The sequence below is a fragment of the Nymphaea colorata genome, chromosome 14 (genome assembly GCF_008831285.2).
Source record: "Nymphaea colorata isolate Beijing-Zhang1983 chromosome 14, ASM883128v2, whole genome shotgun sequence".
Taxonomy (NCBI): Eukaryota; Viridiplantae; Streptophyta; class Magnoliopsida; order Nymphaeales; family Nymphaeaceae; genus Nymphaea; species Nymphaea colorata.
In genome coordinates this window covers 776,541-789,501 of record NC_045151.1, presented here as the reverse complement: position 1 = coordinate 789,501, position 12,961 = coordinate 776,541, and the positions used below count along the sequence as shown (strand labels likewise).

General features: G+C 38.4%; 1 protein-coding gene across 4 annotated transcripts in view; it reads left to right on the top strand.

Annotated features, from left to right (window-relative positions):
• LOC116267495 (protein MICRORCHIDIA 6) overlaps positions 1 to 12,961 on the top strand; it is a 29,749-nt gene continuing 16,788 nt past the window's right edge. The window contains exons 1-10 of one of the 4 annotated variants that reach the window (XM_031649226.2): positions 1 to 197; positions 2,558 to 2,921; positions 3,820 to 3,894; positions 3,990 to 4,024; positions 4,215 to 4,293; positions 4,422 to 4,508; positions 4,609 to 4,684; positions 6,670 to 6,748; positions 6,922 to 7,056; positions 12,734 to 12,832. In XM_031649226.2, the coding sequence (XP_031505086.1) occupies positions 2,564 to 2,921; positions 3,820 to 3,894; positions 3,990 to 4,024; positions 4,215 to 4,293; positions 4,422 to 4,508; positions 4,609 to 4,684; positions 6,670 to 6,748; positions 6,922 to 7,056; positions 12,734 to 12,832 (1,023 nt within the window). In that variant the 5' untranslated portion in view covers positions 1 to 197; positions 2,558 to 2,563. Of the gene's footprint in view, positions 198 to 232; positions 401 to 429; positions 607 to 2,557; positions 2,922 to 3,819; positions 3,895 to 3,989; positions 4,025 to 4,214; positions 4,294 to 4,421; positions 4,509 to 4,608; positions 4,685 to 6,669; positions 6,749 to 6,921; positions 7,057 to 12,733; positions 12,833 to 12,961 lie in introns of those variants that run through there. The other 3 variants (XM_031649225.2, XM_031649227.2, XM_031649228.2) reach the window with 3 other exon arrangements.

Sequence of the window (12,961 nt, the reverse complement as noted above, 5' to 3'; positions counted from 1 at the left end):
CAAAACATGCCATCCCAAGCTCAAACAACCAAACGAAGTGGAACGCAGACCGTCCGCGTTATGCCCAAGAAAAGAACGAAGCCACAGTGCCTTTGCCGCTCCTCTTCTCCCTACTCTTAGCACGAGTAGACGGTGGAGACTGTGTGTCCCTCTTACTCGTTCTTTTTAGCAGGTGCCGTTGGCGTTCGGTAGTTACCGTAAGCCTCTCCCTCTGTGTTTGCGAGCCAATTTCTTTCATGTGGAGTCCGTTTTCAGGACGAATGGATCCGGCGGGAGAGTCGGTTCTCTGTCTATTTTTTCCTGCCTCTGGCAAATTGTTTAAGTTTGTTCGTTCCCTTGGTGCTTTATCTTGTGTTGAAGGAAGATGCTCCTTCTCCTCTCCGACTACTGCCGATTACAAGTATATATATCTTTCTCTCTCGTCTGAATCGGGAGGGGCAATCATGGCACGTAGGCCATGGTCGCCATTTGGTACTTGGTAGAAGGGCATCTCTCTCTCTCTCGAAGCATTTGGCGCTTAGCAGATTTTGTTAGGATTGTTGCCAGGAATTGTTAGATTGGGTTTAAAAAAAAAAAAAGAGGAGTCACCCTTATCCTCTGTCTAAGGTACCAAGAGCGAGTTCAAGGGAGGAAGATCTCATCTCTCCGTCTCTCTCTTATATTTCTGTGTTTGCTTGTATGTCTTTGTGTATTTGTCTTCTTTCAATTCATTTATATTCTCCGCGTTGATGCTGTGTTTGTTTGATGTTGGCATCCTGTGAGGTGTGGCAAGGGCATGGTATTGGAGGTAGTTTTTGTTTCCCAGGCCCCAAAAATTAGGGAAAAGTTATGGAATGAGCGCAAGCCGTCTGGTTGGGCTGTCCCTCTTTTCCTTCTTAGGAAATTTGGCTGCAAATCTGATCTCTTTTCTTGCACGTTTTAGGGATTCTTCTATTTTTTATTTTATTTGGACTTTTGCTAGTTGAAATGTGAGAGGTCAGTGAAACATGGCGTGTAACCGTCGAACTACAGTCACTAGCTTGGTAATCTCAAATGTTTGAATGGATACACGCTGGTGTCGACATGAGTTTGCCCTGAGATGATTGGGGCGGCCAACCATTGTTGAATTTTCCAGACGTTCGACTGTTTACTCTCCCGTATAATTCTTCTGAGTCATGCAACTTCTATTCATCTTCAAGCTGCATGAGTAGCTTTACCTATTCCTTATCACTTGTCCGAAGTCCAAATACCTATTTGGCTTCATTAGAGGCTGTGGCTTCTTGTCGGCCTAGGCACTGGATGCTTGTAGAGACTCGTATACTCGTATTCATTTTCTGGTGTTGCATCAGTAGCTTTTTCTACTCTTTATACTTGTCCAAAGACCTGTTTGGCTTTATTATACTCAGTAGCTTCTTCACAAGATGTTAAAAGGTAATTCGTGTCTGCATACTTTTTTAATTGCATTTTTTATTAAGATTATAGAAAATCGAAAAGTTCACAAATTTTAGGCATCTATTGATTTTGTGTATTCTTAATCTGTGCTTTTTTATTGTATCCATTGAAGGTGTCAAAAGTGTGCCTAGGTGGCTGGTTAAGTCCTAGGTTCTTGCCGTTTTTGCTAGGCTGAGTCACTTAGGTGCCCCTAGGCCTGCATATGCCTGCATAGGCACCACCTAGGTCCTTGTTGGAGGCCCATCACCTAGGCCTGCCTTGTGCTTTTGATTACTAAAGGCCTTCATAACATGGTTGAGCTAGACTCTGGGAGGCTAGACTTCTTGAATTGAGAGTTTAGAAGGTTTGTTACCTTCTTACCATATGTTTTGGGCTGGTTTCCATTTGTGACATTCAATACGTCTCCAGAATGACAAGCGGGTACTGCATCCGAATTTTAAATGCAACTGTTGTAACATGATTTCTGTGAAAACAGCCTCGAGCCACCACAGTTATGGATTTTATGACACTTGCTTTGGTGATTATCATAGAATTAAGGTCTGCATGTGTGTGCGTGCATACATTGTATCACTTTAGATACTCAAATATGCATGCTTGTGCACATACATGTATGGATGTTATGTCCAACTCAGGAGTGTGGTGCCCTTGTTCTGGACAATAACTCCAAGGTTATTTGAAGGTAATAGTTACGTTCAAAGATTATGCAAAATTTAACTCCTTATTTGCAGGTTTGCACATGTACTTTACTTGAGGACAAATGGTAGTTCATTGCTAACACATATAAGGGACATTTTTAATCAGCTACAAGGAATATTCATTACTTATTTTTTTATCTTCTTCGCTGGCTGTAGCTGTTTGGCAACCAGTATATGTTAAGTTCGAAGCACTCTTTTGGCTTCGTTTAAGTTTCTCTTTTCCCTATAGGTTCCCTTGTAGAATAAGCTGTCCTGTGCAAACCATTTGTACTTTCTCCCTTTTTATGTTTTCATACTTTGATGCAATAATAAGTGATTAACTACTAAAATGCCAATTGTTTATCTGTTTGACTTGAATTCTTTTTTCAAAATGCCAATTGTTTATCTGTTTGACTTGAATTCTTTTTTCCCTTTTGTGTATTGCCCCTCAGCTTGTAATGAGCTTTCTAGACATTGTGGATTTAACAAGTGATGAAGACACTGAACGGATTGATGAAAAAGCAGTCATATTGGAGACTGTTGCAGTTCCAGATGTCAATCGGCTTTCAGAGCCTTACCATAGTGAATCTCTTAATCAGCAAACAACAGAAGTGCAAGTTAGGAAACAAGGCTCTTCAGATGAAATTGTTTTAGGTACCTTCAAGAAAAACCATCTGCCACAAGAACAAGCAAGGTCTGGATTGGATGCACATGGAAAAGCTTCTCTACCACCAGGCTTCTCTTGGGCAACTTGTAGGCAGTTTTGGAAGGCTGGGAACTATCACTCTGGAAAGACTTGCAACCTTAAGATAGCAAGTAATGAAGTGACATATTTCTTGTACTTTATACTACAGAGCTATGTAACATGGGTACCTTAATCTTGGTGGACTACTCGTACCAGTCGGGTGCGACATGGGTACGGGTACGGTGTCGGGTGCGGCTCAAGTACAAGTCAACATGTACCGGGTATGGTCAACATACCCAGGTCCATATCTGTCCAAAACAGACTTGGTCAATGTTGACCGAGTTCATTTTAATCCAAAACATAGGGTTTTTTCTTTTTTTTTTTTTGTTTTCTTATTTCCTTTCAAAAACACAAATCCTAAACAAAAGTGTGGGCGATGTCCAGCGACCTCCGGCAACGTCCAGCAACTTCTGGTGACCTCCAGCAACCTCCAGCGACCTCCGGCGACCTCCAGTGACCTCCGGCGACCTCCAGTGACCTCCGGCGACCTTCCTGCATGAACTATTTTTTCTTTTTATTGTTGTTCTTAGTTGTATTTTTGTTTTCCTGCATGAAAATTCGACTAATGTTTATATTTGATTGATTAGGGGCTTCTCAATTGTCGATATGTTTAAAGTTTTTCATAGGTTTCTTAAAAACACTGCTGCAAGTTCTGTTGATATATATTTTCTATGTTGTTTATTTGTTTATGTTGATACATTTTCTTTTGATATATATTTTCTAAAGTATTTCTTCTTGGCTTTATATATATATATATATATATGCATTAACGGTCGTACCCCGCACCCAAGTTTTTTGAAAATGGTCCGTACTTGTACCCGCACCGGCACCCGTACCCGTACCTATGTGACATGGCTACAGAGTTGTTTGCTGGTTCATACTTCATTTTTTTCTCAGTTTTCTATTTTTTGGGGATCTTGACTTGTGGGGGCACTCATGGTCATTGGTTATTATTTTGTTTTATTTTAGATGGTGGGAATCGCATGCGTGTACACCCTAAGTTTCTTCATTCAAATGCTACATCACATAAATGGGCCCTAGGAGGTATATAACAGATCTACTGTTTCTGCAGTGTATGCTATAAACTAAGTTTGTTTTTCTCTATTGTGACCATTTCAATATCTTGCCTTCTTTGACAGCCATAGCAGAGCTTCTTGACAATGCAGTGGATGAGGTGATGCCTGTGTCTTCGTGAACTTATACCTGCTTCCACTGTTTTTCAATCCATAATTTATACTGTTTTCAGCATCATCATTCTTTTAAAAAACTACATATATTTTCTTAAAGGACTGCTGATTCTTCTGGAGTCCCTATACTTCTTCTTCTTGGTTCTTGTCCCATATAACAGAGTAGTTTGTTTGCAGATACATAATGGAGCTACCTTTGTGAATATCGACAAAATTATAGACCCGAGGGATCAGTGCCCTGCCTTGCTTATTCAAGGTATATCTATTTATGTTAGTGCTATGGCACCTTTGCATATTTTGTTTAATGATCCTTATACCTTGTTTGACAAACCAAGAGAATTCCTTCTTAAGAAATATAAATTTGCATTTATTCTTTGCAATCAGATGATGGTGGTGGAATGGATCCTGAATGCCTACGTAAATGTATGAGCTTAGGATACTCAGGGAAAAAGTCATCTGCTATTGGACAATGTATGCTTTGTACACTTACTGGTCAAATATTTTATTTTATATAACTGGTTAAATTTACATGATTGATACTGTTTTAGTAACTAGTAATGTAGCCTTTCAGATGGAAATGGTTTCAAGACGAGCACAATGCGAATCGGTGCAGATGTTATTGTTTTCACTTCTTGCATGAAAACAAGGTTTGGTTTTCATAAGTAGCACAGATACTCTTTCATTTTTTTGTCTGTGGCTTTTTTAAGTTCAAGAACCAGGAGATGGAGGCATTTGTTCCAAGAACAATTTGCATTATAAATATGTATCTGTTAGTCTTGCAAAATCCAATTGCAAGTTCTTCGTAGTCCCCTTTTTGTTTCAGTGTTCTGCCTAACAAACTTCTCAAGATTTGTATTATATTCTCTGTCACACGGGTACTCCTCTTAAGGAGGAGTACCTGCACCATACCGGTACGACACCAGTACGGGTGTGGGGTGGGTGCTGCGTTGACCATACCGGGTACGGTCAACGCACCCAGGGTCGAGTCCGTCCATTTTTGAACTTGGTCAAAGTTGACCGAGTTCAATTTTGACCTTTTCTTTGTTTTTAAATGTGATTTACAATTTAACGCAGTTTACTTTTTTCACGTTAAAAATATCGTAAGTTTGTAACCCTCGACGCCTGACTGTTCTTCTTCACTCGTCTTCATCGAGATCGACGACGGGAGGCGATTCTCCACTCCGGCGAACGGCAAGTGGCGAACGGCGAGTGGAGAACGGCGAAGATAAAGGTTTTTAGGGTTTTCCGATGCAGCTTTTGGTTTCATCTGTTGAAAATCTCGTTTGTTTTGTGAAGATCGAGCTCCTTTCTTCATTTTTTGTTCTTCCGTTTTCTGTCTGTGCCTTTGTAATCATTCTGGGCTGGTTTTGACTTCTTCATCGGCCCTTCACTTTCTGTTCGGTTCTTTGTAGGGTTTTAGGGGATTTAACAGACAAGATTTAGCATTTCAGTTGATTTCTTAGTTCCTAAACTTGGCTAAATGCGCTTTTTTGTTTTTTATTCAGTTTTTAATGTCAATCCTTTCCCTCTTCTTGCTTTTCCTGGTTTTGTTCCTTCTTTGCCTGGTTTCATTTGTGGTTCCTCTTTTTTCGTAATGCTTAACATGGAATTATTGGCCACAATGGCACTTCCTGATAGTTGTAGATAGAACCTGCTGTGCGTCTTTAGTCTGATAACCAGTTGTGCGCTGCAATTTTGTCCCTTGAGAACAGGGTCATGTTTGAAAATCGAAATCGTTGCTTTTGTGTCCTTTTGTATATTGCCGATTGATGCAACTGTTTTGTTGGAGTTCTGGTTTTGGTTTTCCCCTTCCTCCTTAAAACTTTCTTCCAATAGCACGATTTCCATTTTCCATCTGTTTGGTAGTTCATCTATTTTTTCAACTTTTTTGTCTTTTTCTTCCATGTGTGCTTGCATTGTTTTCTCAGTTTTCTGGTAGATCATCATGATTTATGAATATGTTATTCTGTTTGTAATTTTTTGATATATATATATATATGTGTGTGTGTGTGTGTGTGTGTGTGTGTGTGTGAATATGTTATTCTGTTTGTAATTTTTTGATATATATATGTGTGTGTGTGTACGGCCGTACCCTCGCACCCAAATTTTTTGAAAATGGTCCGTACTCGTACCCATGTGACATAGATTATATTACTTGTTGGTGATTGCTCGTTGTACTCATCTCAAGTACTACTTTCTTGCCTAAAAGTGAAACATTTTCTATGGGACAGTACAAATAAATATACTTGTAAGCAGTAATTGAATTTCACAAAACATGATCTGCAAGACAAAAGACTCCACTATCACCATAGGCGATTTGTACAACAGGTTACTAAGGTTTGATTTGGGGGCAATACTTCCATTTTTTTTCTAATAAATAAAATGGCTGCTATGTATCTAAGAAAAGGTAAAAAAGATAGTTTTGGTATGTCTAGAAGCTTAGTTGATTTTGAGATTATGATCATATATTAAGGCCGCATATGGTCCTGGTGCTAAATGCTGTTTTTTTGTTGACTTTTTTTTTTTGCTTTCTTCGTATATATGCTGTAATACTTGTCATAATACCTTCAGTTGCCTTGAATTTTCTCCATCCAGCTTGGTGACATGTTCACGCTTTCCATCTTTATACCAGGGTTTGCACTCAGAGTATAGGCCTACTCTCCTATACTTTTTTGACACAAACAGGCCAAGAAGATACGGTTGTACCAATGGTGAGTGCAACAGCTTGTTGGGAAAGAATTTCTCTTTGTTGCTTTATATACGGTCACCCAAATATTGGTTAACTCTGTGCCTTCCATCAAATTGACAAGGAATTATTGTCGTTTAAATTATGATGGGATGCTCCACTATCATGGTAAAGAAAAAAGTTTGTTAATTGTTGTAGGTCGACTATGAATTATCACCAGCCACCAGAGAAAGGAAGCCTATAATTCGCACCAGTGAAAAAGATTGGGTATATAACATGTCAACAATTTTGCAATGGTCACCATATCAAACAGAATCCGATCTCTTGGTGCAAGTAAGCTGACTAAGTATTGTTTTGTGAAATCAAAATTTCTTATTTCTTTGGTACATGTGCATTAGGGGGGAAAAGGGCGTGGGCGGGGGGGGGGGCGGGGGGGAGGGGAGATTTTGGTGGTGGTATGGCCTTTGTTGAGTTTCATTGTATTTGATTAATCTTCTTGCCCAGGGAATCTGATCCATGAAGGTTATCATTTTCATGGCATAGGATATGTGGTCAAAAAAGTTAGCAGACCCTGCGCAGGAAGACCAGTAAGTCTGAGTTGGTCTCTGAAAAGAAAATTAAAGAAAAGGAGAGAAATACAATCGCTAAATTGCGAAAGGCCCAAAACTAATAACAAGTATATAAGTGTTGTTGTGAATCAGTTTAAGCACTTTATGACACATTGGAGGTGGTTTCACATGATAATCATAATTGTTGCGAGAGAGAGAGAGAGGCAGCAAAAAGTTGAAAGTTCATTACGTGACCCTAATCTCTATTAAGAGATTAGGGTTAGGGAAAATTACAAGAGAAGTCCACTAAAAATAACAAAACATTTAAAGAGATCCTCCCTAACTTCCTAATATTTCAGAAAACCCCTTTTTGTATCTTTAACACTCCCCCTCAAGCTGGAGCATATATATCAATCATGCTCAGCTTGTTACAACATCTCAGGAAATCGCCTATGGGAAGAGCTTTAGTGAGAATATCTGCTGCCTGATCTTCTGAGGAGACGTGAATAGTGTTAACAATTCCTCCTTGAACTAAGTCCCGAATATAGTGGCAATCCACTTCAATGTGTTTAGTCCTCTCATGGAAGACAGGATTGTTAGCGATAAATGTAGCTGCCTTGTTGTCACAATACATCTTCATTGGGAGATTCACTGAGACACCCAACTCTACAAGTAGTGATCTAACCCACGACATTTCAGCCGCAGTTTGAGCCATAGCCCTATATTCCGACTCAGCACTAGAACGAGCCACAACATTCTGCTTCTTGCTCCTCCAGGAAATAAGATTACCGCCCACAAAGACACAAAAACTGGTAGTAGACTTCCTGTCATCTACAGATCCAGCATAATCAGCATCACTATACGCCTCGATGTCAACACATTCTCCTTTCTTGAACCATAGCCCCTTTCCCGGGGCTGATTTCAAGTATCTTACAATCATTAGAGCTGCATCCCAGTGAACTTTTCGGGGTTTTTCCATGAATTGGCTCAACTTATTTACAGCAAAGCTAATGTCGGGACGAATGACAGTCAAATATAACAGTTTCCCTATCAGAGATCTGTAAGATCTAGAGTCAAACGGCTCTGAGTCATCATCATGTATATGAATGCGAGGATTCATGGGAAGTGTGGCAGGTTTAGCCCCCAATAGTCCCGTTTCCTGCAGAAGATCAAGAACATATTTCCTTTGAGACACTACAACTTCTTTATTACTACGAGCCACCTCAATACCAAGAAAATAACGAAGTTGTCCAAGGTCTTTCGTAACAAAGTGTTGCTGTAAAAACTCCTTTGTTTGAACTATCTCTTGATCATTTTCCCCTGTAAGAACAATATCATCCACGTAAACAATCAATATCACAAGTCCTGCTGAGCCTCGCTTGATAAACAATGAGTGATCAAGCTGGGATCGGCGAAATCCACACTTAGATAACACTTCAGTAAGCTTTTGGAACCATGCACGGGGACTCTGTTTGAGTCCATAAATAGCCTTCTTTAACTTGCATACCTTGGAACACTCCCCTTGTCGCTCAAAACCAGGTGGTTGTTGCATATGAACGGTTAAAGGCTCTTCGTCCACCTTGCCAGCATTGTTATGCATCACACGTTGAGACTGGTATAGTGGCATGCGAGTATGTCTTTCTCAAGAAAGACCACATATCCTTGGCCTTGGTATAATATGCAATAGTTGGGGCTATATGAGACTCCACACTATTCATAATCCAAGACATAACAATATAATTATCTTCATCCCACGCAGCATATATTCCTTTTTTTCTCAATAGGTTCACCCTCCTCAAGAATATATTTCTTCCTATGACCAGCCACCGACATTATGAATACCCTAGACCATATTTCATAATTTGAGCCATTAAGTTTCATCGTGGTTCCATAAGAGAATGAATTCCCAACCATCTTGTAGTCAGTAGACCCTTCAGATTTACTGTTTTCAGCCATAGTAAATAAAGAAGACCAGATTGACGCAAACGTTTAAAGAAAGAGGGCTAGGAAATTACTGTCACTTCAGATCTGGTTCAGCCGATGACAAAAAAAAAACAAGAATGAACTCCCAACGACTGAAGACTGCTGCTCCCAACGACTGAAGACTGCTGCCACTTATAACAGCAGCTAGTTCTCATAAAACTTCCTGTCCACGTGTCAAAGAAATCCACAAAATCAAACAAAAAAACTTGTACTAAGGATCAGCAGCAGTCCTCACTCCTCACGCAGCCTTACTTTACTCAACTTGTATCCACGATCTATAGAAAAATTCTGATCATATTCAAAAAACTGAATTTATAAGCAGCATATAGACTCCACAAAGCATCCACAACACCTCACGCAGCCTGACTTTCCCGAAATTGTATTTACGATCATCACAAACCACCGCGTCACACGTCACACTACATCCACAATAGTCTGCTTCATACAACCAATATGAGGATCTGATCACGCCTTCCACATAGGCGTGATCAGGTCCTCCTTCACACGGCACACCCAACCCCTATTCCCTCACTGTCTCCTTATTGGGTGATAAGAGGGAATAAGGAGTAGCGATGACAAGAGAGAGGACGAAAAAGAAAGGAACTCACTTGGCTATTCGCCGGAAAGATTGTCGCCGGAGAAGATGGTCGCCGGAGAAGGTCACCGGAAAGCGCACCCTGCCGTCGACGCCCACACCCGCTCTGATACCATGTTGCGAGAGAGAGAGAGAGGCAGCAAAAAGTTGAAAGTTCATTACGTGACCCTAATCTCTATTAAGAGATTAGGGTTAGGGAAAATTACAAGAGAAGTCCACTAAAAATAACAAAACATTTAAAGAGATCCTCCGTAACTTCCTAATATTTCAGAAAACCCCTTTTTGTATCTTTAACAATAATAACCAAGTTATAAGTGTCTTTTGCTATTTAGAAGCCTATAACCATTATCAATTTATCACAAATCTTGTTCTCGGGTTTTTATTGGTGAGATTTTTCTGGGATTTTTAACGGCAAAGTTGTATTTCTTGGGAAAATCTTGGGAAATGTTTGACAATAAAAAAATTGGGTATAAATGAAATAAATAAGAAACTAATAGGAAAACATAATAAAACTATATAACAGTGATAAAAGGAATGTTTTAATGATAATAAAAATGATGAAAATTATTTAGATATAGCGAACACAACAACTTTTCTTTTTGTTGGAATGTGATGCACCTCAATTTCTTTGTCTTTACTTCTGTATGATAAAGTATTGATCTATCTCAATATGCTGTGTGCAACTTTGATATATACGCACTAAAAGTAATGTTAATAGCATAGTCACAGAAAACGCTTCAAAAAGACGAAAAATAAGTCAGCCAAAAGAGGGAAAGCATGCCATTTTTTTGAAAAAAAAATGCCAAAACGAAACAAAACACAAAAAAATATGTTTTCTGCATTTTTTTTCATTTAGGCACTTTTTTACAATTTTTAAGTCAAACTGTTTGTATCCATTTGCTGATTTTTATTTGTTGCTTATCTACTTAATTTTTATGTTGTTTTATTAGTTTTTCATTTATTTTTTTCCCTATTTTCATGAATTTTAATTTTTTTTTTAAAAAAACTTACTGTATTTTTTTTTTCTATTTTTTAAGCTGATTGTATTATGCTTGAGAAAAACCTCGCTGTTTAAAACCCGATTAATAGCTCCCTTTCACACAATCTAAGAGATCAAGAATTCCTCCTACATCAGCCAGTAGGTGCTTGTTGCATAACCTGCATAGCTTCAGTTGTACCAGCTGCCATAGACCTCTATTCAGCTTAAGCACTAGATCTCACGACAACCCTCTATTGCTTGCTAGTCTATGATACCAATGGTTTTCCAATAAATATGCAACATCGGAAACAGATCTCCTGTCCAGTCTGTATTTGTGTAAATAACAAATCCTTTTTACGTAATATATATATATATATATATATATATATATATATATATCCTGTAAATTATAGCCCAATGTGACGGCTCTGCATTTGTAAATATATATATATATATATATCCTGTTGCATATATTTACATGGACATTACCATCCCTAAACATAGGCAAATGACAAGACTGTCACTAGACATACATGATGCAGTCCAATCATTCATAACATCAGATGCAAATGGATCTAAATCCAACTTAGATCCAAATGAATCTTCTCACTGATGATAATGGAGGAACAAATTAATCAAAATTATTAATATTTAGGAGCTCCACGGAATTCAAAGAAAAGATTGAGTAAAATGACAAATATCAACATGTATTTGGTACTTTCCTATTAATAGCCATGTTCTTGGCACCTAGGCATGATCAATGACTTATACGCCCACATTCTTGCCGTCATACTTAATAACTTTATATTATACTGTAGGAAGAGATTTAAGTACAACCTTGTTGCGCAAAATAGTTGGTTCTTTTGGGGAGTTGGATTGGATTCAGTGCTCATTTACTTTTGCATGCTCGTTGAATTCAATTCAATGGCCTAAAATAGAATAGGTGAATCAAGCACAGCATGTCATTACTTTTATATATGTGTGTGTCTGTGTGTGTGGCCTAAATAAATATGACTATATGAGGACTGACAACTAGCCATCCAAAAAAGTTAGCTGGTAGTACATAATATGTGACATGTAATGCAACTTTTTCAAGTTGTGAACCATCAATCACTTTTTAAACTATCACTATCATTTACCTACTTGAGGCTTTTGTAGATGAATCTGTGAGGGTGAACTGTAAGATGTTTTCATCCTTCATTCAGTTGTCTTACAATATTCTGATGTATTAATGTGCCCTCAGATAAGGTTCAGCCACATGTCAGATTCAGGGAAAGTACACTCTGTTTCCTAGTTTAGGTGGTGTTCGACTGAGGTATATTAAGGCTTATAGATTTGATCTTTGATTTGGACCAATAAATATGAGACATGGACTGGTTAGAAGTCGGTTCCAAGTCACTCTTTTTCACTAGAATAAAAACTCTGGGAGATTATATTACATCTGATGTTAGCTGTCTTAGGTTCACTCCTGTTTCTTCCTCTGCATAACATGGCATTAATCAAGATAATCTATCTGCCAATGTTTAAACAATTTTTTCCTTGGATTCTCATCTGGCATCACAGAGACTCCCTTTTTGCTACCATTCTATCTCCTTATGCTGTATTCTGGGAACAGTGAGCTGTCAGCAGAAACACATGCATCAATTATATGTCTTTAGAAACTTCCATGTTTTTCTCTTTACTTCCTCACAATGATGTCAAGTTTTGTTCAACACTGTTGTGTTGACTCAAAGCATTTCATTTGTTTTTTGCTCGAGCTTCTTACTTCACAGAGAGAGAGAGAGAGATTTCCATGGTGGATATGCACCATGTTATGGAAAGCAGAATATTTGTTTTTTCCTTCTGGTTTCGCGAGCATATATAAACTTCAACCAATCATACCTTTGTTGTGACTTTAATGAGCAGTTTGATGACATAGGACATCATGGAACTAAAATTGTAATTTACAACTTATGGCACAATGATGATGGAGACATGGAGCTTGATTTTGAGTCAGATGAAGAGGTGTGTATATATCTGTTACCATCTACATGTTGGCATTTCTATTTCCAATTTGTGTTCAATATGCTTTTTGTAAATCTTTTTGAATCTAAAGTTGAATTTGCATCTGAAAGGTTAATTTGCATGAACTCA